We start from the raw sequence: 23,960 nt of genomic DNA, 5'->3' as shown, positions 1-23,960 counted from the left end.
GGCGGGGCGCCGGGGCGGGGGCTCGCGCCGTCCTGGGACAGCTTTTAGGGCCCGGCCGGAGCTGGAACTGTAGACTTGCTCTGTCACCGCTGCCGCGTCCGTCGTCGCCGCAGATCCTAGCCGACACCATGAACCCCGACCTGCGTAGGGAGCGGGCCGCCGCCACGTTCAACCCAGAGCTGATCACAAACCTTCTGGACGGCAGCCCTGAGAAGACCCAGCGCCGCCGGGAGATCGGTGAGAGCGGCAGTCCGTGTCCCTCCTCCGCCGAACAAGGCTGGAGGATCCCGCGATGAGGCGTGGTGGTCTCCGTAACCCTTAAGGGGCCGTCCTCTCGCGCAGCATTAGGGGAGCCAGGACCCCAAGCCTGTGGCAGGGGTGGGATATTGCCCTTCCCGAGCTGTGCCCATGATTTAAGCCTGCTGTGAGTCCCCTTAGTGACCTTTAACTTTTAACACCCTTTCAGAAAACAAGATTCTCAGCGACCCAGACTTCCAGCATGAGGATTATAACTTCCTCACTCGAAGCGAGCGTTACGACGTGGCTATCAAGAAGAGTGCTGTCATGGTGAAGAAAATGAGAGAATTTGGTATTGCGGACCCTGATGAAATCATGTGGTTTAAAAAGTAGGTATGGCTTAACACAGCAAGTGTCATGAGCCCAGATTTTGTGTGGGTGGCCTGTGAAGGCCTTTTGTCATCTTGTTTGGTATTTGAAGGTCCAAATGGCATATTTTCATGCCACCAGAAAGTTTGACTTTTGTTTCGTGCCTGGCGATTTGAGACAGAGTCTGCATGTAGTAGTCCAGGCAGGCCTTGAACTCAGGATCCTCCTCACTTCAGCCTCCCAAGTGTTGGGATTACAACAGGTGCACCACTTGAAGGTTTTATGTGTGGAAAGTAATGCAATAAGTGGGATGATGTATTTGTAGAATGCTGATTATGAGTGGAGATGCTGCAGTATTCATTCTCTGAAACTCAATGTCAAGGATATTATTTAAAAATTATTTTTCTTCAGCATCTCAATTTTATTTATTTATTTATTTATGATTTTTTTTTTGTATTTAGTATAGGGTTTATAGGGTCTCACTACACAGATTGGACTCATAGTGATCCTCCTGTTTTCAGCCTCCCAAGCGCTGGGATTACAGGCATGCGCCACCATACCTAGTTTCAATTGTCTCAGTGAGCCCTGGGGGTGGGGCTCCCACGGCAAACCGGGGATCAAACCACCGCCTCTTTGCTGTGCCTAAGCAGGTGCTTTAGTCCGCTGAGCTATCTGGCAGGCCCAGCATCTCAATTTTAAATGCAAAAAAGAAGACCTGTTAAATTTTCAATTTTGGAAAGATTTTTCTCCCTTGTGAGACCAAACATTTAAATATTTTGGGAAGGTGGATATATTTTCATATAACAGTGTGGGTCTTGAGCTTAAAATAATAAATATGAGAATAACTAAAACAGAACATCAAACTAAAGAGTAAATGTGAATTACTCTAAGAACTCAGCTTTGTTGGATATAATGACAGCATTTATTTCTTTTGTGTGCAAAAACCTGCCTTAGTCCTAATCCTGTCTTTTTTTTTTTTTTAGAGCACCCATTTTGGTTGTGCTTTGGGTTTTATTTAGAGAAACAGACTTTTTTCTTTTCATCAACAAAGATAAAATTTGGGGCAGAGATGTGTGGCTCAGTGGTAAAGCACACACCTAGCAAGCATGAGGCTATGGGTGTATTCTCAAGCACTACCAAAAAAAAGATTAAATTTTTTGATTTGTGTACTTTGAAGAATCAAGATAAATGAAACATGTTAGAAGTTCTGCCTCTGTGTATTAATAAATTTTCTTCCCTTATTGCCTCTACTGTATCTGCTTATCTGTTTTCAACTTGACTTGGTTATTGCCACAAAGGTGAAGTGGTGCACTGTGACCTTAGAACTTTCCTCAGAACTCCATTCACTTTGATTATCAAAAATAGTTATTTACTTTAAAAAATAGTTTTTGTTTTTGTTTTAGCGGAACCAGGGATTGAACTCAGGCCCTCGTGCTTGCCAGGGAAGCGCTTATTCTACTGAGCCACCTCCCCGGCCCCAATAGTTACTTATTTTAAAAAATATTTATTTTTAGTAGCCCAAGTCAGAATACGTAGCAACTTTCCAATGTTCATTTTTCCCCCTAAAGTTTATGACTGGGGATATTGACATAGAATAAATCCTTTTGGATTTATGTTACCAAATGATCTGAGTTAGGTTTGTAAAAATTAGGAAGAGCTTGTGCCTTCTTAAAATGAAATTGGGGGCCAGGGAGGTGGCTTAATAGAATAAGCGCTTCCCTGGCAAGTGCAAGGGCCTGAGTTCAGTCCCCGGTTCTGCCAAAAAAAAAATGAAATCAGAGGGCCGGGGATATAGTTCTGTGGCATAGCACCCGCTTGGCAAGGGGTGCTGAGTTCAGTTCCTGGTACCAAAAAAAAAAAAAAAAGTCAAACAAGAGAGAGGCTGGTGTTTTGTTTTTGTTTTAATGGGGCAGGCATCTTATTTTCAAATTAGTTTAGATGATTTTATAACCTGTGGTAGTTCCTAGTATGTAACCAGACTTAAGTAAAATCATGGTGAACTGGAATAGAGCCCATTATGTAAGCTAAAGATCCACGGACTTTAGCCAGTTATGGGTTTTCTGTTGTTGCTGTTCTTTTTATTTTTGAGACAGTAGCTTGCTGCATAGTCCAGGCCTTGAATTCACTGCAGCTCAGACAGGTGGCATACTCTTCTACCTCACCTCCTGAATGCTGGGTGTGCCCGGATTACAGGTTGCGACCAGCCGTCCAGCTGTTTTGTGTTCCCTTTTTCACTTGAAATGTTAAAGTACAACCTTTAATACACACTTTGACACCCTTCCAATGCCCCTAGGATGAGACAAGGAGATCAGTTTAAGTCAGAGTAAACTAAAAATTAATCTTTGCAAGTATTGCAAGCCATCAGTCAGCCTCCAGCATGTAATTCCATTGATATTATAAACTCATTGATTATAACTTACATCAGTGTTTTATTTAACAAAGGAAAACATATTGTGCGATGAGTTGAATTTCTTGAATGCTAAAATTGGGAGAAAAGTGCTAGAATTGATGATATACAGTAATATTTCTGAGGATTTGAAGCATTTAGCATACTCATTTATATTCTTATTCCAAAGTAATACAAACCTATTTTGAAGTAAATTCAATGTTAGTAAAAAAATACTACAATTCTTAAATTGGTGCTTACTTCAGCAGCATGTATACTAAAGTTCTTAAATTGAATAGTAAAAGAAGATTTTTTATAGTCCTTTAAAGAAGGACACTTTGCTGTTTAGGGAATATGAATGTTTTCTTGATCTTTATGGTAATTTTGGCTTTTAACTATACTGTTTGCTATGAAAACTAAAATGTTTAAGAGTACTTTGAAATAAGGGTCAGTTGTGTTTTGTTATCTTTTTTAAGTTTTTAAAGCTGGTTCTTTGGGAGTAGGGGGTAGCTTGGTTGGATTCAACCCCTAGTACTAGCAAACAAATAAATGAATAAACAAAATATCCAGTCAGTAAAACAAGTAACATAAATAACCTGTTGCTTTAGATTGAGCATAGAATTTTGAAGTTTTTTTTTTTTTTTTTGAGACCAGGTCTCTCTGTGTTGTTTAGGCTAACCTTGAGCTCACTTTGTAGTCCAGGCTGGTCTTGAACTTGGAAGGATCCTTCTACTTCAGCCTTCTGAGTGCTAGGATTACAGGCTTGCACCACCTTGCCTGGCTAATTTTATTTTAATTAATTAATTTATTTTTGAGACAGGGTACTCAACTATATAGTTCGGGCCAGCCTTGAACTCAGTATGTAGCTCCGGCTGGCCTCAAACTCATGGGGATACTCCTGCCTCAGTCTACCAAGTACTGAGATTACAGGTATGTGCTACCACACCTGGCTTTGAGCATGGAATTTTAAAAGGAATTCTAGAGACTGGAGCAAGGCTCAGTGGTACAGCCTGTGTTCAACATGTGTGAGGCCCTGGGTTCAGGAGTAAAAAATAAAAAGAAATTCCAGCCTAGAGATGATTAGGGTGCATACAACCAGATCCTGCTGCTGGCTTTTAGATAGTAAATGTTTTTTTACAAAAAGGGGGTTTCTGTTTTCCTAAGCATCCCAAGTACTATTTGGCAGCAACAGAAATAGGATGTAGTTTCTAGAGGAAGGCTGAGACCCTTTTCTTTTCTTTCCTATAGACTACATTTGGTCAATTTTGTGGAACCTGTGGGCCTCAATTACTCCATGTTTATTCCCACTTTGGTGAATCAGGGCACCACTGCTCAGCAAGAGAAATGGCTGCACTCATCCAACGGACTTGAGATAATTGGCACCTACGCCCAGACGGAAATGGGCCACGGTTAGTCCACATCTGAGGGTCTCTGGGTAACCCACCTCAGGATTTTTTTTACCCCTGCTGCTGCTACGTGTTTGAGATTTTATTTTTAAATTGTTACATCAAAAGTCAGGTTTTCTTTTTCTTCTAGGTCATAACTGCATAAATTGGTCCAGGGCTCTAGCCAATAACATCCTTCAAGGTTAAGTCTTAAAGTGTTTTATCACTGTCACATGTACCCCCATTAACAGGTGCTAAGCAGTTTGGAAAGATGCGTTTGAATATATCAAAGCAGAGCCAGGGTTGGTGGTACACTCCTATAATCCCAGCACTTGGGAGGCTGAGGCAGGAGTATCATTATCAGTTTGAGACCAGCCTGGGCTACAAAGAGAGCTCAAAGACAGCCTCAACTGTACAGTGAGATACTGTCTCAAAAAGACCCCCCCAAAAAGGTGTCAAAGCATCCTGGTATATTCTCATTAAAGATCTTGTTGGAAATTTTCAAAAGGTTGATACTTCAGCAATCTCTGAAAATGCCTTTGTGCTTTTTTGAAGTCAAAAGCACGGATTTTAGTGAAGACAGGGTAATGGCAAGTAAATGTAGTGTTTTTATTGCTCACTAGCAACCCTGCAGTTTAGAGAAAATCTCATGTTTCTCTTCATCTCCAATCTTTTGAACATTTTTAAACATTTGTGTACTCTGTGTTGCTATATTGCTCTGTATTTTAATTCTTGGCCAAAGTATTCCAAAATGCCCAGCTATTTTTCAGCAAGATTTGCTTGTATTAATGTGAAATAGGGTTTGGTTTGGTTTTTTCCATGGACAAGGCCATTGGCAGATTTTCTTTGAGTTTGAGCCGTGTGGCCTTATTTCTATCAAAATGGGAGGAGTAAATAAAAGAAAGAAGAAAGGGTTGCAAGAATCAGGAAAACTTTGTTTTGTGTTTATTTAGGTACTTCTTGATTTATTAATTAGTTGAAAGAACATATTCTTTATTAGTCTCCATGGAGACTGCAGATTCTGTTCATGATCTTAACATTGCACAAACCCAAGACTTAAGTGTCAGGTTGCTAGTACTAAAATTACAAACCTAGTTACTAAGGGAAAAAAGATAACGTTCTTTATACAGTCTTCCTCTCTTAGAATATGTGTACATTGTGTGGAGGTGGGGAGAATCCACATGTGTATGTGTATTTTGTAATTTTAATGGCTTTGTTGTAGAGAATTCTTATTTTGTTTTAGTACTTATCATTGTAGAATTTATTTGACTAGTCGTGGATCCTTCATAGGAGACACAAGATCCTGAGGCTAATGGACCTATTCTGTGTATTTCTTATTGTCTAGTGTTTTCCCTTTATAAAGTACATTGCATGGGCGTGGTGGCATGTGCCTGTAATCCCAGTGCTTGGGAGGCTGTAAACAAGAGGATCATTACAAATCTGGTCTACAAATCTGATCTACATAGTGAGACCCTGTAGACGCTGTACTAAATACATAAAAATAAAGTACATTGCAAATGCATATTTCCCCTAAATTTTAGAGAAGTGAAGAAATGAAGATCTCTGTGTGTGTGTATTTAGGACAGGATGTACAGAGTCTCACTGCATAGATTGGACTCATAGTGATCTTCCTATTTACAGCCTCCCAAGGGCTGGGATTACAGGCGCACACCATCCTGCCCAGTCTCAATCACTGTTTCAACACACTCCGGGGACAGTGCCAGCAAGGCAAGCCCAGAGATCAAACTCTCAGCCCCTGCGTCTGTGAAATGAAGATTTAGAATTAGTTAAGAACAGAAGCTAGACTGAGATCTTACGTTGTTCTAGGCATGTTCATATTTTGTTAATCATGTGGGATATTTTCTTGTTTTAGAACCCATTTTGTCTTTTTTGGGGGGTGGGCGGTGGGAACTGGGGATTGAACTCAGGCCCTTGCGCTTGCCAGGGAAGCACTTATTCCACTGCGCCATCTCCCTGGCCCCTTTAATTGCTGTAGTTTAAGTAACAATTTTATAAGATTAAGTTTTGTTTCTAGATGGAATTTTGTTTTTTTACATTGGTGTTCTTTGTCAACTTCTTTTCCATGTAAGCCAGTCAGGCAGGTGATTATTTTGTATCATGTGGCAGTGCTACCTTATAAAGAATAGGTGAGAAGTCCTGCATCAGAGCATGGCGGTTTAGTCACCTGCAGAAGGTCTCAGTCACCAACTTATCTTTTCTCTCTAGAGCATGGATTCCCTTTTCTAAAGACACCAAGAAACTCTTTACACCTGCTCTGTGAGAGCAAGCGACTCTCCTTCCTAGGACTTTAGGATTGAGGAGCAGCCTCTGGAAGTTGGTCCAGTGTCACCGTTCTGACCACAGATTTCTTTAAATTACAAAGCAGAAGGATGCTTGCATTTCATAGGTACTGATCATTTCAAGATCTGGCCACTTGGTAGGGATTCTTCTTGGCTTGTTTTCTATTATCACTACTGGAAGATGATGTAGTATCTTTGCAAATTCCCATTACTCATATGATACAAGCCACCTTTTTTCTTTGAAACTTGAGACTTGGATAGATAATGAACTCAATTTTGTAAGTCACGAATTTTTCTCTTCCTGCTGCTTCATGCTCCTCTCTTCCCATGTCAGATGTGCCTGTTCTCTTTTTCCCAAGTGATTTCCTTTTTGTTGCATTCCCATAAAGTTTGCTCCCTCGTATTTAGGTTGTTCCATTTTTCTCACCATTATTGAGAATAATATAAACTTCACAAGAACTGTATTCTTGGACTGAGAAAGGTGCTCAGTGATAGAACACTTGCCTAGCATGCACTGGGCCCTGGGTTTGAGCCTCACTACCCCTCCTCCAAGTGTATATGCTGGTAATATGTTTGGACTAGCTTTTTCAGAAATGAGTTACTGCCAGGGAGATAGCTCAGTGGCACAGCGCCTCCTTGTAGGCACAAGCTCCTGGATTCAATTCCTGGTACAAAAAAGAAAAGAAAAGCAATGAATTATTGCATTGAAAAGAATGAACATTTTATACTCTATGTTTTGCATAGTTGAATTTTCCTAAGACAATTATTTTATAATATAGTTAGCAAATTCGTAACGTACTTATGTCTCCATAGCCCCATTAACATAATCACTTTTGGGGCCAGGGAAATGGCTCGGTAGAATAAGCACTTGCCTGGCAAGCTCAAGGGCCTGAGTTCAATCCCTAGTTCCGCAAAAAAACAAACAACAACAAAAAAAGAACATAATCATTTTTATTTTTGCCATTTTAATACTATAGGTACCTCACTCAGAGTTATGGCTTTAATTTTTCATTGTTTGTAAGCCTGGATGTTACCTCACATTTTGATTTACTGTTTGCACTTTTTGTGTACAAAATGAGCTTTTCTCCTTTGAGTATTGATTAAATATAATAGGAATTGGTCTTATATGATAGTATTATATTAATATATTATCCATGACTTTCTACTTTGTTAAACGTTGTAGCCTTGTATGTATTCAGCACATCCTCTGAGTAGGTATAAACTTTCTTCCTCTCACAACTTAGATAAGTTTTTGTTTTCTTCTGTTCATTACATGGTTAGTGCCTTGACTTATGTATACAATGGAATGAATATGACTCCCATACAGTTTTCTAGATTTTTAGTGGTCACTAAATAATGGCTCTTTTCCTATTCAAGATATTTTTAAATTATTTATTTATTTTATTTGGTACAGGATCTCACTATGCAGTATGGACTCATAGTGATCCTCCCGTCTCAGCCTCCTCAGTGCTGGGATTACAAGTGTACCCCACCACACCTGATTTAGGTGGCCAGCATTGGCACATCTGGAGTTCCAGGGCTGACACGGCATATAGGACCGGGGATCAAACCTGGGGTCCTTGCACTTGCCAAGCAGGCACTTAGACCACCAAGCTATCTCCCCTAGATACATGTGTTTAGAATTCTTGCCGACTTTTTTTTTTTTTTCCTACTTATTTTTGAAGATGAATTCTGATCTGTTTGTCAAGTTCCAAAAACTACGAGAATTTTAAATCAGTGATATACCAAAGCCTTTTTTTTTTTCTCTTGAGAAGTCTTAACCTTGTTTGGTTTTACTTTTTGTGCATAGTACTGGGAATTACACCCATGACCTCTACCACTGAACTACATCCACAGCCCTTTCTTACTTTGAGACAGATCTTCGCTGAGTTGCCCAGGTAGGACTTAAACTTGCAAGCTTCCTGCCTGTGCCTCCTTCAGGGCTAGGATTACAGGTGTGTATTATCTTTCTTTAGTGTCCTCAATGAGGGATTAGGTGTTTATTTCCTGTTATTCACATTTTCTATTCATCCACTGTTCAGTTATATTTTTCTTAAGTCTTTAATATCCTGAGCTGATGAGGCTGGGGAGATAGCTCAGTAGAATAAGCGCTTGCCTGGCAAGTACAAGGGCCTGAGTTCAATCTCCAATCCCACCAAAAATAATAATAATAATAATAAAAAATATCCTGAGCTGATTTGCTTAGCACACTTCAGATATTTTGTTATTTTTGTAAATAACCTTTCTCTTTACTGGGATTTCAACATTAATGACCCTAATAATGGAAATTCAGTTTTTTGTTTTTTTCCGCTCATAGCCTACAGCCTTTCTCAGTTCATTTACTATTGTTGGTGTTTTGTTCCTGATTTCATTGGGTTGTCATGATACAGTACACAGAGATGCTATTTTCCTTTTTTTTCTTTTCTGGCCAGATAGCTCAGTGGTTAAAGCGCCTGCTTAGGCAGACACAGGGACCAGGGTTTGATCCCCCACCCCCTAGGGTGCCCTGAGACAGCGATTGAAACTGGGTGTGGTGGTGTGCACCTGTAATTCCAGGGTTGGGAGGCTGAAAACAGAAGGATCACAATGAGCCCGATCTGTGTAGTGAGACCGTATAGGCCCTGTACTAAGTACATTAAAAAAAAAATTACTAATTTCTATTTTTTTCTTTTCTGATGTATTATTCATCTAAACATTTTCCTTTGGTATTTGTTGCTAACCTTTCTAGCCTTGTAGTTTGTATGAGGATAGACTGGAGAGGCCCTTGATGTTAGGGCTTAAAAATAAACTGACTCTAGTGCTTCACCAAGTATAATTTTAGTACTTTGCAATTTTACAATAATTACTTAAAAGTAATATGTAATTATACATACTCAATTTGCTCAACAAATGCTTGGGTTAAGTAAAATAAATCTGTCACTTTCACCTTGTAATATTTCCAAATTTTATCCACTTCTGAGTAATCCTTTTTTCTCCCTAAAACACTCTTTGCTCTCAAAAATAGTTTATTTTTTCTTTTTTAGTGGAACGGGGGATTGAACTCCGGCCCTTGCGCTTGCTAGGCAAGTGCTTATTCTACTGAGCTATCTCCCAGCCCCCTCAAAAATAGTTTCTGATTAAAGCAGTTTTGAGGGGCTGGGGAGATGGCTCAGAAGAATAAGCGCTTCCCTGGCAAGCGCAAGGGCCTGAGTTCAATCCCCAGTCTCCCCCCCCCCAAAAAAAAAAGCAGTTTTGCCTTGTTCTGCCAAGTGTTTTTTTTTGTAGTGACCCCAGAGTGTTCCTGTTACTCCAAGCATACCGCATAGATTCAAGCCCTGCTGGGGTCTGATGAGGGATCCCTAAAGGCCTTTCCTTCACAAGTGAATTAGCCTATCAGGCAGTAGCCCCACACAAATGCTCCCAGATCCCAGGTTTTGGTGCTAGCCCAAAGGTTTCCCTTTCAGGTCCTGAATATACATTTATTTTGTGTGGAAACAGTGATTAAGCCAGGGCGTTATTATGTTAAGTAGGCATTGTACCATTGAGCTACACCCCTAAACCAATACTAGTCTTTTTAAAAAACGGATTTGCTCATTTATTTTGGTGCTGAGGGTCAACAGAGTTTTGTTTGGTTGTTTTGTGTGTTTTTATTTTATAGCACTGGGGATCAAACTCAAGGCCTTAAAAATGCTGGGCAAGGGCTATATCACTGAGCTATGTATGCCCCCAACACGGCGTCAACAATCTTTTGTTTCTGAAACAGATTTCTACCATGTAACCCACACTGGCCTTGTGCTCACTAGGTAGCCCATGCTGGCCTTGAATTTGAAATCTTCCTTCCTTAGCCTCCCAAATACTAGGATCACAGGGTTGCACCCCTGGCTTCAGCACTGGTCTTTTAAAAGCTGAAGCAGTTGACATTTCCAAGTTAAAAAAAAAATCACTCTATTATCCCATGTATGTGTTTTTAATTTTTTTAATTTTAAAATGATTTTAGATTTGTAAGAATTTACAAAAATAGTACCAAGAGGTACTGTGAATCCTTTACCTGGTTTCCACCAGTGGAAACATCTTGCAGGATATACATTTTGCTAATCATGGTAGCACTCACCTATAATCCCAACACTCAAGAGGCTGAGGCAAGAGGATTACCATGAGTTCAGGCTCAGCCTTGGCTATGTGATGAGTTAAAGGTTAACCCAGTCTACACAGTGAGATTGTCCCCAAAAAAAGAAAGGAAAAGGATAGATATTTTGTTATTAACTCATGCTGCATTTGCATGATGATGATGATGATGATGATGATGATTTTGGTCTTTCTGAGACATGGTCTCACTATGCAGTTCAGGTTGTCCTTAAGCTCACTTTGTAGCCCAGGCTGGCCTCAAACTTACAACGATCCTCCTGCCTCAGGCTCCTGAGTGCTGGGATTACAGGTGTGTGCCACCATGCCTGGCTAATGCATGGTAGTCTAAACAACAGGATTAATTGATGAGATTTTTGTCCTTGTTTTGGCATTATGATATCTCGGCTGTAATTTCTTTGTAAAATGAGTGATTCAAGCTAAGCGCAGCGGCACACACCTGGAATCATAGTTACTCAGGAGATCGAGAAAGGAAGATCTCCAGTTTGTGGCCAGCCAGGGCAATTCAGCTGAATCCGGAAACAAAAACTGCGTGAGACTGGGCATGATGCTAATGCCTGTAATCTTAGCACTCAGAAAGACTGAAGCAAGAGGATTGCAAGATTCTGCCCAACTGTGCCATCCTAGTGACTTAGTGAGACCTTGCTTCAAAAAAGGGCTGAGGTAGCTCAGTGTGAATGTCCTCAGTACCCCCCCACACACACACACGCAAACATACACCCCAGAAAGTAGATTTAAGAGCAGAAACCAGACAAGGTGATGCATGCCTCTGATCCCAGCTGTTCAAGGCCATTATGGCCACATAGTGAGACCCCATATGTGGAAAAATAAGAAAAAATAATTTATTATAATTAATAACACTTAGGTAATTATGACAGCTTGTTATGCATGGATATGATTTGTGATTTTGATCTTCACTAGAGATATATATCTTTAAAATTACTAGGATGAAGAGCACTGTCAATTTTTGTATTAATTTCATTATTGCATTGAATATTTTACATGATGTATCTGAATAAAATGATCAGTTACATAATGAATGTGTATTTTTGTAGATCTATGCTGGTTGTGAGCAAACAAAATATCCCAGCCTGGAAGCATTGCAAAATTGCACCTGGGGTAAACATTCGTCTGAGGGATCATATTTTCATCCTGAGAGAACTGCTGTGTTCTCTAGTCTCCTTGCGGTAAACCCTTGTTCCACTTAAATCCTCTTGATACAAACTTTTTGAATTTTTCATTTTGTTTCATTTAATTGCCAGGCTAAAATCCTGCCTTACTCATGCAGTCTTTGGCTGCTTTGGCTTTGAGATCAGCAGCTGGTCCCTGCTCTCCTCTTGCCAAGTAAAGCTGGAAATTGCAGTTCTAAAGTAATACAGAAAGGGACAGTGCTCCGTCCATGATGAAGTGCACGTAACTAAATCATACTCACAGGTTTTTTTTCTCCTTCTCTTTGCTCTGTCTTCTCAAATTGCTGATTTTCTCACTCCTGATGATGTTTCTCTCCCATGCCCGTCCTTCATATTTCTTCGAAGTTTTGTACACCGAGGGCGGCCTGAGCCTTTGGATCTTCACTTGGGCATGTTCCTGCCCACCTTGCTGCACCAGGCCACCGCGGAGCAGCAAGAGCGCTTCTTCATGCCTGCTTGGAATTTGGAGATCACGGGCACTTATGCCCAGACAGAGATGGGTCATGGTACAGTGCATTCAGTCTACCTTCTAGGTGGGGTGGGCCCCTGCCAGCTGGGCAAGTATGGAGTGTTCACAGTGTGCTAGTGGACACGTCAGCACTTACTGTGGTCTGGGAACATAGATGCTAGTTCAGTCACTGGATATTCAAGATTATGTTATCACAATGATTTGCTGATTTATGTTGTTTATGGTTCTCCTTCAGAAGGGAAGAATGGTAAATCAGGCCATATGTACCAAATGAGTTTTGCCTTCACTCAAGTTGCATAGCATCTGTACACATAGAACTGAACCCATCCACTTTCTTTATTCCTGATTACTCTTAATACTGGTTATTCTTGATACTCTGACTTTCTTACGACAAAAAGTAGCATATCATAATCAAAATGTGTAACATCCTGTGCCTGTTTGTATCTTGATTGAGTAAATTCACAAAAGTTTCTTTTATTAAATTTATTTGTTCTTTTATTAAATTTAAAAACATTTTTATGGCACTGAGCATCAAGCCCAGAGCTTCTAGCATACTAGGCAAGCACTCTGCTATTGAGCTATACAAAAACCACCAGAAAAATTTTGGAAGGTGGCTTGGCCAGAGGTTAGAAAAATTAAGCCATATTTCCAGGCATTTGGCTTCAATGTCTATATGTAGCACCTGTCATTTTTCCTGCCACTTACAATCAGGCCTTTCTTCATGAACCTAGAAAGGTTGGAGGTGGTAGCTGTTGCTCTTAGTCATCAGTTCCCCAGTTGGTCTCTGTTTGCCACTTACTACTTCTGCCTCCTTTTTTTTTCTGCTCTGAGGTTTCAGAAAATCTAGTGTATATCTGTTTTGCCACTTACTCTTTAGTTCCTTACAACTGCTTCTCCCTCCATGCTCAGTTTGTAGGATTTTCACAAGACTTGAAGTGGAATACTAATCAATCAATTGTGCATTTGAAAACACTTTGCCTTTATCTGTTCTGCTGAATGTCTTCTCTTTTTCTGTAAAAGCTTCTTTGGTGAAAGGAATCCTAAGTGTCTTTTACTACGCGGGAAGACTGTGGATTGTACATAAGCTGGCTGTTTCTGTCACTCAGCTTAGAATTCTCTAATGTTTCAAAGTTCAGTGTTCAGTGAGGTGTAGCTTAGCATTTATCCAAGTAGTTTGGTAAAAGATTGTCATTGGTATAAAATTATTAGAGAGTAGCGCCAAGACCACTTAAAAAAAATTTTTTTAAACATTTATTTATTTTGCATGGAGTCTTGCTACACAGCTCGGACTGGTGGTGATCCTCCGGTGTCAGCCTCCCCAGCGCCAGGATTACAGGGGCATGCCACCATGCCCAGTTTCAGTGGCCGGCACAGAGCACGGCATGCAGTACTAGGGATTGAACCCGGCTCCTTGCGCTTACCAGGCAGGCACTTATACTGACAAGCTATCTCTCTCCGAGCCCCAGAGCACTTTCCTTTAATTCCAAAAATTTTTGGCATATTTATATAAGGATTTAAAACAAAAGCCCCCTTCCTTCTCCAGTGAACACATGAAGCTGAGAATTCTTCCTCCCATTCATGAGTCAGCTAGGACTAAAGTAGGACCTGGCATTAGAAATCTGTGGGGTGGGCCGGGGATGTAGCTCAGTGACACAGTCTGCCTGGCAAGCACAGTTATAGATGTTACCAGATTCCTGATACAGAGAAAAAGAAAGAAAGAAAAAAATGTGGGGGTGATACTTAGAACAAGCTGAGCAAAGCACAGGGACCGCGGTTCAATCCCCCAGCACCACATGCCAGCCAGCCCCGCCCCCTGGTGGGCTGAGCTGGCCACACACACTAAATAAATAAATAAAAAAAAAATTTTTTTAAAAAAATGGGGTGAAATACTCACAGATTATAAAAAAAATTACTTTTCTAGGTCATTTCTTTTACAGCAAATATACCTTTATAAGTTCTAATTTTCCTTTCTAGCAGTCATTCTGAAGAAAATTTTCATTTGCAAAAGTTTTAACTAAAGCCTCTTCCTGTACATTATCTTATCCTCAGTATTACAGAACTGTAGGGTGTTGAGTTAGTACAGTAAATATAGTTCATGAAATTGACACGTGAAATCTGGAGATAATCTGAGCATGAAAGGACAGTAAACTTCTGTGTTAGATTAATATATTATGATTTTAGGGACATGATTTTAAGCTTTTTTTTTTTTTTTTTTTTAATTTTTTTTTTTTTTTTTTTGGTATTGAGGATCAAACTCAGGACCTTGTGCTTGCCAGACTTTTTGATCTAAATAAATATTATAAATATGCAAATCAATATAGGAATAGAATATGTATGACACATGTTTTCAACCTAATAGGAAACTTTTTTTTTTTTTTTTTTTTCCAGTACTGGGGATTGAACTCAAGATCCTACGCTTGCCAGGCAAGCACTTATTCTACTGAGCTATCTCCCCAGCCCTAGGAAGCTATTTTATACTATAGAAAATTAAGAATCTTAGTTGCTCACATATAAAGATATTGTTAGATTTTGTTTTTCTCTGAGATATTAGAGCTTGATGAACTGGGCAGGACGTTTTTATTTTGCATGTATTTTTCCCCATGTTTTATCTGAAGTAAATGTAATTTATTTCCTTAGGAACTCATCTTCGAGGCTTGGAAACCACTGCCACATATGACCCCAAAACACAAGAGTTCATTATGAACAGTCCCACGGTGACTTCCATTAAGTGGTGGCCTGGTGGACGTAAGTGAATTTTTTAACATTTGCTGGTGTTGGATGTTTTACAAAAAGGAGATTTTTTTTACATGTAGAGTGTATTTTGAAATAGAAACATGGGGAAAAAAATAGAAATACTGAAGTCTTTTTAAGCTATTTAACCTTCTCTTGTGATTGTGTGTGTGTGTGTGTATTACATGTATGTATATATTTTATGGAACATAAATATGGTGGCTATTAGGGCTGGTGAGATAGCTCAGCAGACTAAAGCTCTTGTTTAGGCAAATTTAGGCAAGCATAGAGACCATGGTTCACTTCCCAGCACCACATGCTATGCCAGCCCTGCTCCCAGGGCATAGTGGCGCACACTTATAATCCCTGCGCTGGGGAGGCTGAAAAGAGGAGGATCACTATGAGTCCAAGCTGCATAGTGAGACCTTGTATCAAATACAGGTTTTTTTTTCAAAGTGACTATCTTTTTTTTTTTCTTGTCTTCTTGAGACAGGATCTTGCTATGCACATTTCATGCTGGCCTTCAACAGGCTGGTTGAACTCACAAAGACCCTCTTGCCTCAGCCTCATGAGTGCTGGGATTATAGACATGCACCACCACACCCAATTTAGAAATGGTGGCTGCCTTCTGCTGTTTTTCTCAGATTTTCATCAGATATTCCCACATATTATCATCACTTCAACAGGCCTCATTTAAAATAACAATATTGGGCCGGCCAGATAGCTCAGCAAATTAAAGCGCCTGCTTAGGCAGATGCCAGGGCCTAGGGCCCTCCAGGGTGCCCTCAGATAGCCATTGAGACTGGGTGTGGTGGGTGCACTTGTAATCCCAGTACTTGGGAGGCTGAAAAACAGGAAAGATCACTACAAGTCTGATCTGTGTAGTGAGACCCTATAGACCCTCTACTTTAAAAAAATATATAAAGTAATAATATTTCCTGTTTGTCATTTTCATCTTGCCAAACGTTTGAATTGTTTTCAAATTTTTCTAAATATCCCTGACGGGGGCCGGGGAGATGGCTTATTAGAGTAAGTGCTTGCCTGGCAAGCACAAGGCCCTGAGTTCAATCCCCAGTTCTGCCAAAAAAAAACTATCCTCGACATGAAAATTTTTTGGGATCATCTTTCATCAATTTTTTTTTTTTTTTTTGTGGAACTGGGGATTGAACTCAGGACCCTGTGCTTGCCAGGTAAGCACTTATTCTACTGAGCTATCTCCCTAGCCCCTCATCAAGTTATTATTATAGATTATTACCATATTTCAGATGGAGTTAGTAATTACATGATTTTATTATATATTTTTGTGCAGCGTGACATTTTGATAAAACAAACTGACATGCACAAAAAGATAAATAAATTTGGGTGTACTTAGCCAAAAACTACCCTGTCCTGTAGAGTTGGAAATATTTTCTATTTTTCTTTACCTTGTGATAAAAACTAGTCACATGTATCTATTGGGTAGGTAAAGTTTGCTAATTGAAGAACTGAACAATTTATTGTTCAGTATTTAGTCAGAATTAATTTAAACCTAAAGACCACATGTGGCTATTAGCTCTGGTTTTGCACAGCACTACCTTAAGGGACAAAAGGACAGTAATTTAAATTAGTGAGTTTTTTTGTTGTTGGTTTTGGTTTTTCTTTTCTTTTTCTTTTTCTTTTTTTTGGCGGAACCGGGGATGGTTTTGGTTTTTCTGATATGGGGTATCACTGTGTAGTTCAGGCTGGCCTTGAATTCACTGTGATCTTCGGCCTCACCCTTGCAAGTGCTGGAACGTAGGTTTGTGCCACCATGCCCTGTTTCCTAAATTAGTGTTCTTATTACCCAGAGTTTTTCTTTATGTAAGTGCTAGAACGAATGCCACAGATATCTTTTTATAAATAGCTTGAGGGGCCGGGGAGATGGCTCAGTAGAATAAATGCTTCCCTGGCAAGCACAAGGGCCTGAGTTCAATCCCCGGTTCTGCCAAAAAGAACAAAAAAATCAGTGACACAGTGTATAAATAGCTTGGCCAACATTCAATAAATTGTATCTATGTGCTTATTTTTAGGAGCTAGAGTAAGACTGTCATAACAGTCCTTCCCAACACACTGTATTGCTCTAGCAACATGCTTTTGTCCACTCTCTGTTTCCATTAAAAATGTAATAACATCTGTTAACCTCTTTATCCTGTTGTTTTTGATGTTGCAGTTGGAAAAACTTCAAATCATGCAATAGTTCTTGCCCAGCTCTTTACGCAAGGGAAGTGCTATGGATTACATGCCTTCGTTGTACCTATTCGTGAAATGGGGACCCACAAACCTTTGCCAGGTAAGGATTATTATCTGATGGTTTGGTAAAAATTAAACTGAGTATTTCCTCTGCAAAAAATGTAAGGTAGTATATGAAATAGGAATAAAGGCCAAGAATTTAAGAGCATAAATATTTCATGTCTTTATTGTCATCTATGGTAGGTATTACTGTGGGAGACATTGGTCCTAAATTTGGTTATGAAGAGATGGATAATGGCTACCTGAAGATGGACAACTATCGTATTCCCAGAGAAAACATGCTGATGAAGTATGCCCAGGTATATTTATATAGGGAACAGGAACAGGATGCCTGCCGTGGGGTTGCAGTAGTTGAAATAGTAATGGGACCGAAATAGTATGTGCCTTATTTATTTATTTATTTATTTATTTATTTTTTGGTGGAACTGGGGATTGAACTCAGGCCCTTGTGCTTCCCAGGGAAGCACTTATTCCACTGAGCCATCTCCCTGGCCCCAGTATGTGCTTTTAGGTGACAGTATTTTTACTTTTGGGGCTTCTTTTTTTGTCATAGTAAAATCAGAACCAATTTGTCAGGGTGTAAAACCTGACCTGGCTCCACCTTTGTTCCCAAACTTTTACAGAGTAGTGAGTGGACATCAGTGAAAATCCGATTGCTAGGCTTTGCCTCACAGTTTCTGACTTAGTAGGTCAGAATAGGGACTGAGTTTCAATATGTCAGACAGTTGCCTTGTCATCTGATGCTGCCATTCTAGGGCCTACACTCTGGAAAAACTGCTAAACTGCCACTTTGCTCACACCAGGAAACACCAGTGCCATATTGTTGTTGTAGGTGAAGCCTGATGGCACATACGTGAAACCTGTAAGTAACAAGCTGACCTATGGGACCATGGTGTTTGTGAGGTCCTACCTTGTGGGAGAAGCAGCTCGGTCTCTGTCCAAGGCCTGCACCATTGCCATCCGATACAGCGCCGTGAGGCATCAGTCTGAAATCAAGCCAGGGTAAGGGTAGGGGCTGAGGTGGGCTCAGTACTGGAGTCTGGTGTTGACCTCATTCACATACATATGTTCTCAGACATGGATGGAGAAGATGCATTGTTATACAAAACCAGCTTGGGTGCTACTGAAGGGGGCTGTTACTTAGTATCTTGGCTTCCTTTATTTAATAGGAAAGATGGAAATAACGACCTGATCTCTTAGGCCTGCCAGATAAACATGATACTACTAAGCTACAACCAGCCTATTTTTTTTTTTTAATTTATTTTATTTATGTGTGTGTGTGTGTGTGTGTGTGTGGCCAGCTCAGCCCGCCTGGGGGCGGGGCTGGCTGGCATGTGGTGCTGGGGGATTGAACCGCGGTCCATGTGCTTTGCTAAGCTTGTTCTAAGTAGGTGCTTTAGACCACTGAGCCATCTCACCAGCCCACAACCAGCCTATTAATATAAGAAAGAGAGCCAGGCACAGGGCTTCATGCCTCTACTGTAATCTCAGCATTCTGTGAGCCTAAGGCAGGAAGACCAAACATTTAAGCTCATTCTGGACACTAGGGATCAAAAATTTAAGCCCGGCCTAGTCAATTTAGTGATTTCGTGAGGCATTTCCTCAGAATTAGAGTATCAAAGCAAGAGCTGGCTGAGGATGTAGCTCAGTGTGAAGCCCCTACATTCAATTTTTCACTGTCACCACCCAAAAAGTAATAATTACTGCTAAACTTGATTCCCCTTAAAGAATAAAGAAACTGCAGCTGGAGTTGTAGCTTGGTGGTTGAGTGCTTGCCTAACGTGGAAGGTTCTGAGTTTGTTCAGCATAGCAAAAAATAGGAAAAGTTAAAAGCAGATTGTTGGGACTGGGGAGATAGCTCAGTGGCCTAAGTACCTGCCTGGCAAGTACAAGGTTTGATCCCTAGTACCACAAAAGGAAGGAAGGGAGGGAGGGAAAAGAAGGAGGGAGGAGAGAAGAGAAGAGAACTGTTGTTAATTCTTTTTGGTTTTGCCCTTTTTTTTTATTATTATCATTTTTAGACATTTCACTGCAGTTCAGGGCAGTTTTTAATTCTCTTTGTAGCCCTGGCTGACCTCAAACTCACAGTAATCCTGCTTCAGCCTCCCACTGCGGAGATGACAAGTGTGCGTCACCATACCGTACAATGTGTTAGTTCTTAACCCTTAAAAATATTCGGCACTGGGGCCGAGGAGATGGCTCGGTGAAATAAGCGCTTCCCCGACAAGCGCAAGGGCTTGAGTTCAATCCCCAGCACTAGCTGGGTGTGGTGACGCACACTTGTTTGTAATCTCAACACTTGGGTGGCTTAGGCTGGAGGATAATTGCAAGTTCAAGGCCAGCCTGGACTACAGAGTGAGACCCCATCTCAAAAAAACAAAAAAACACTCTGAGCCACCTTTAATCCCAGCACTCTGGAAGGCAGAGGCTGGAGGATCCCATGCTCAGGCCCAGCCTGGGCAATTTAGTAAGATTGTATATCAAAATAATGAAGGCCTCAGGAGGCTCAGTATAGAGGCCCTGTGTTCAATCCTCACTTCCCTTCTGCACATAAAACATTATACATTGTCTTGTCTGAGCTTGTGGTCAAAATCCATTTTACTTAGCCATGTGGTATGCCACTTTTTACCATAGTATTCTTCTAAGGTTAAATAGCTTTTCTTTTTTTTTTTTTTTTTTTTGGCAGAACTGGGCATTGAACTCAGGCCCTTGGGCTTGCTAGGGAAGCATTTATTCCACTGCGCCATCTCCCTGGCTCCAAGGTTAAATAGCTTTAATTTTTTTTTGTTATTGTTGTTGGGTTTGTTTTTGTTTTTGTTTTTGGTGTTTTGGATTTTTGTTTTGTTGTTTTAGACAAGGTCTCGCTGTGTAGTTCAGGCTGGCTTCAACTCACGATGTAGCCCAGGCCTCAAACTCTATAATCTTCGTGCTAGAGTCCCCAAGTGCTGGGGTTACAAATATGCACCTTCATACCCAGTTTAACTTTTTTTTTTTTTAAATTTTATTTATTTATTTGTGTGTGTGTGTGTGTGTGTGTGTGTGTGTGTGTGTGTGTGGCCAGCTCAGCCCACCAGGGGGCGGGGCTGGCTGGCATGTGGTGCTGGGGGATTGAACCACGGTCCCTGTGCTTTGCTAAGCTTGTTCTAAGTAGGTGCTTTAGACCACTGAGCCATCTCGCCAGCCCCACCCAGTTTAACTTTATGATCTTACATAGAAAAAGAACCTAGACTTAAACTGAATATCTGTCACTTAGCTGTGTAGTATCACTCGGATTCGTGGTACTGGGAATAGAACTCAGGACTTTGCGCTTGTCAGGCAGGCAAGCTATCTCCCCAGCCCTCAGATGTTTGTTTGTTTGTTTGTTTGTTTGTTTGTTTAAGACCTGGTTTTGCTGTGTTGCCCTGGCTGGTCTTGAATTTATAATCCTGCCTCAGCCTCCTGAGTGCTAGGATTATATATGTGTACCACCATACCAGCTCAGATTCTTATCCTCTTAGTCTCCCTGTCTATAAAATGAGGATAATAGTAGCTGTCAAATGGGGTCTTTATGAGCATTAATATTTTAAAGGGTTTAGACTAGAACTTGGCACGTAAAAGTTTTGCATAAGCATTTACCTATTGTTGCTTCTCTTTCTATATCATTTAGTGAACCGGAACCACAGGTTTTGGATTTTCAAACACAGCAGTATAAGCTCTTTCCAATCCTGGCTACTGCCTATGCCTTCCAGTTTGTAGGCAAGTATATGAAGGACACCTATTATCGGATTAATGAGAGCATTGGCCAAGGGGACCTGAGTGAACTGCCTGAGGTACGTGTTTAGTCTCATTTTCTTGGGAGTTCTGTTCTGATTCATGCATGTACAATGCCCAGAGGAAACTACATACTACGATTTCCTTAAAAGAATTAGATCTTGGTGCTTTTGGAAGAAAAGAAGAGGGTGGAGCTAGGGCAATAAAAGAATATCAAGGAAAAAAAAAAAAAAGAATTAGATCTATTGTTAGAGCTTTCTGATTCAAAGTGGACCAGATGTGAAAATTTTTATTTATTTTTTTCTTTTCCTTTCCTTTTGTTTTATTTTTTGAGACAGGGTTTGGCTATGTAGTTCAACCTGGCCTTGAACTCACTATCTACCCCAGGCTGGCCTCAAATTTGTGGTGATCCTCCTGTCTCAGCCTCCTGAGTGCTGAGATTATTGGTTGGTTTCACCATACCCGGCAAGACAGGGTTTTTAACTGGGGGGTCTTAAAAATAAAATTATTGGGCCGCAGAAATAGTTCAGCAGGCACAGGGCTTGCCTGGCAGGCACAAGGTCCTGAGTTCGATTACCAGTACCAAAAAAAAGAAATGCTGTAAAAATAAAAGTATTGAAACATATTGTTCATTTGTTAGAGGATTGTAAAAAGGGGTGACTGCCCAGTGAAACAGCTCAGCAGGGAGTGTAGGCATGCTGCTGACTTAGGCCAGTTGTCATGTGCAGCAGCCAGGAGAAGGACAATTGCCATTGGAAGCAGATATATATAGTCCTTGTCATAGTGACTCAGATGCCAAGCACCACAGTTGTCCTCACAGCCTCTGCTTGTCTCCTCAGCTGCATGCTCTCACCGCCGGTCTTAAGGCTTTCACCACCTGGACTGCAAACACTGGCATCGAAGAGTGTCGGCTGGCTTGTGGTGGGCACGGCTATTCTCATTGTAGTGGTATTCCAAATATTTATGTCACTTTCACCCCAGCCTGCACTTTTGAGGGAGAAAACACCGTCATGATGCTACAGACAGCCAGGTGAGAATCCAAGCTGTGGTTTCTTAGAGAGCCCCATTCCCATGCTTCCTTCCATGTGGATAGGTGTGTTTGTCCTTGAAAAGCATAGTTCTGCTTTCATCTTGACTCACTGGCTTGATCTTGGGATCAGACTAGCAAGTGTGATAACAGCTGTCACATGGCCTAGAGTCATTTTAGGGTAGAGGTACAAAAAGCACATGTCCTTATGATTTTTAGGTTCCTGATGAAAAGCTATGACCAAGTACAGTCGGGGAAGCTGGCATGTGGCCTGGTGTCCTACTTGAATGACCTACCCAGTCAGCGCATCCAGCCGCAGCAGGTGGCAGCCTGGCCGACTGTGGTGGACATCAACGACCCTGACAGCCTGACAGAAGTGTACAAGCTTCGTGCAGCCAGGCGAGTTTGCCCTCCATGCTAGAAGGCAGCCCTGGGGCCTGGAAGCAGGGGGCAGGGCCTGGCAGGTAGATGAGAGGAGGTGTGGCCACTGTGGGTCATTTCCTCAGATCTCTACTTTTCCTTCACTTAACAGATTAATAGACATTGCTGCTAAAAACCTTCACACTGAAATGAGTTGCAGGAAAAGCAAGGAAGTAGCGTGGAATCTAACTTCTGTTGACCTTGTTCGAGCAACTGAGGTCAGTGATGTTTCTCTCCCATCCTTCTGCCCTTCCTGTTATTTCCTGGTCACAGTGTTAGATCTGTCCCCAAGATGCCTCACCTCTGTTCTTTTTATCTAGGCACATTGCCACTATGTAGTAGTTAAGCTGTTTGCCGACAAACTCCAAAAAATCCAAGATAAAGCTGTCCACTCCGTCTTAAGGAATTTGTTTCTCTTATATTCTCTGTATGGAATTAGTCAGAAAGCAGGAGATTTTCTTCAGGTCAGTATTCTTTTCTAAAGTGAAATACTTGGCATTATTTTATAGTTTAATGTGTATTAGTACCTGCCTAACTACATATTTTTTGCTTGTATTGGTTTCTTTTAGGGAAACATTATGACCGGGTCTCAGATTACCCAAGTAAACCAGCATATTTTGGAGTTGCTCACTGCAATCCGCCCCAACGCTGTTGCTTTGGTTGATGCGTTTGATTTTAAGGATATGACACTTGGCTCTGTCCTTGGCCGTTACGATGGGAATGTGTATGAAAACTTGTTTGAGTGGGCCAAGAAATCTCCACTGAACAAAACACAGGTGAAAAAGCTACCTTTCCATCTTTTGGGGGTGAGGGTGTTGTTTTGTTTTGAATCAGGGTCTTGCTATGCAGTTCAGTATGGCTTTGAGCTCACCTTGTAGTCCAGGCTGGCCTCGAACTCTCAGTGATCCTCCTTCCTCAGCCTCCAAGTACTGGGATTAGAGGTGTGCACCACTTTCGCTTCTTTCTACCTTCTGGAGGTCTTCATTTACTCATTTGCACTCCTGGGCATCCAGTCCAGTGCCCCCCACGTGCTAGGGAAGCTGTATAGCACTGAGCCACATCCCTAGCCCACAGAGTTCTTCATTTAAATGTGAGGCAGGAAAGGCATTCAGAAAACAGTTCTCATGTATAAGCTCCAAGAGCTCTCTGACCACTTAATTTGAGCAGTAAGTTCAGAAGGAAGCTGGGTCATTCAGTAGTAAGCAGAATTATCATTTCCTTGATTTATTTTTCTTTTTTCTTTGGAACTATGAATTGAGTCCAGATCTTTTGCACTGAGCAATGTCCCCAACCCTTTTTTTTTTTTT

General features: G+C 41.0%; 1 protein-coding gene across 2 annotated transcripts in view; it reads left to right on the top strand.

The window, feature by feature from the left end:
- Nucleotides 1-29: 29 nt before the first annotated feature.
- Nucleotides 30-23,960, top strand: part of Acox1 (acyl-CoA oxidase 1) — a 25,319-nt gene continuing 1,388 nt past the window's right edge. Inside the window, exons 1-13 of one of the 2 annotated variants that reach the window (XM_012514503.2) lie at nt 30-237; nt 467-626; nt 12,335-12,495; nt 15,096-15,203; nt 17,377-17,496; nt 17,640-17,755; nt 18,289-18,458; nt 21,103-21,265; nt 22,046-22,236; nt 22,453-22,632; nt 22,766-22,871; nt 22,974-23,117; nt 23,223-23,429. In XM_012514503.2, the coding sequence (XP_012369957.1) occupies nt 129-237; nt 467-626; nt 12,335-12,495; nt 15,096-15,203; nt 17,377-17,496; nt 17,640-17,755; nt 18,289-18,458; nt 21,103-21,265; nt 22,046-22,236; nt 22,453-22,632; nt 22,766-22,871; nt 22,974-23,117; nt 23,223-23,429 (1,935 nt within the window). In that variant the 5' untranslated portion in view covers nt 30-128. Of the gene's footprint in view, nt 238-466; nt 627-4,240; nt 4,402-12,334; nt 12,496-15,095; nt 15,204-17,376; nt 17,497-17,639; nt 17,756-18,288; nt 18,459-21,102; nt 21,266-22,045; nt 22,237-22,452; nt 22,633-22,765; nt 22,872-22,973; nt 23,118-23,222; nt 23,430-23,960 lie in introns of both variants that reach the window. The other variant, XM_004630117.2, reaches the window with a different exon arrangement.

This window comes from Octodon degus, unplaced genomic scaffold, assembly GCF_000260255.1.
Source record: "Octodon degus isolate 3935 unplaced genomic scaffold, OctDeg1.0 scaffold00033, whole genome shotgun sequence".
In the NCBI taxonomy this organism is placed as follows: Eukaryota; Metazoa; Chordata; class Mammalia; order Rodentia; family Octodontidae; genus Octodon; species Octodon degus.
Note: the sequence above shows the minus strand (reverse complement) of the source record. Positions and strands in the feature narration are given on the sequence as shown.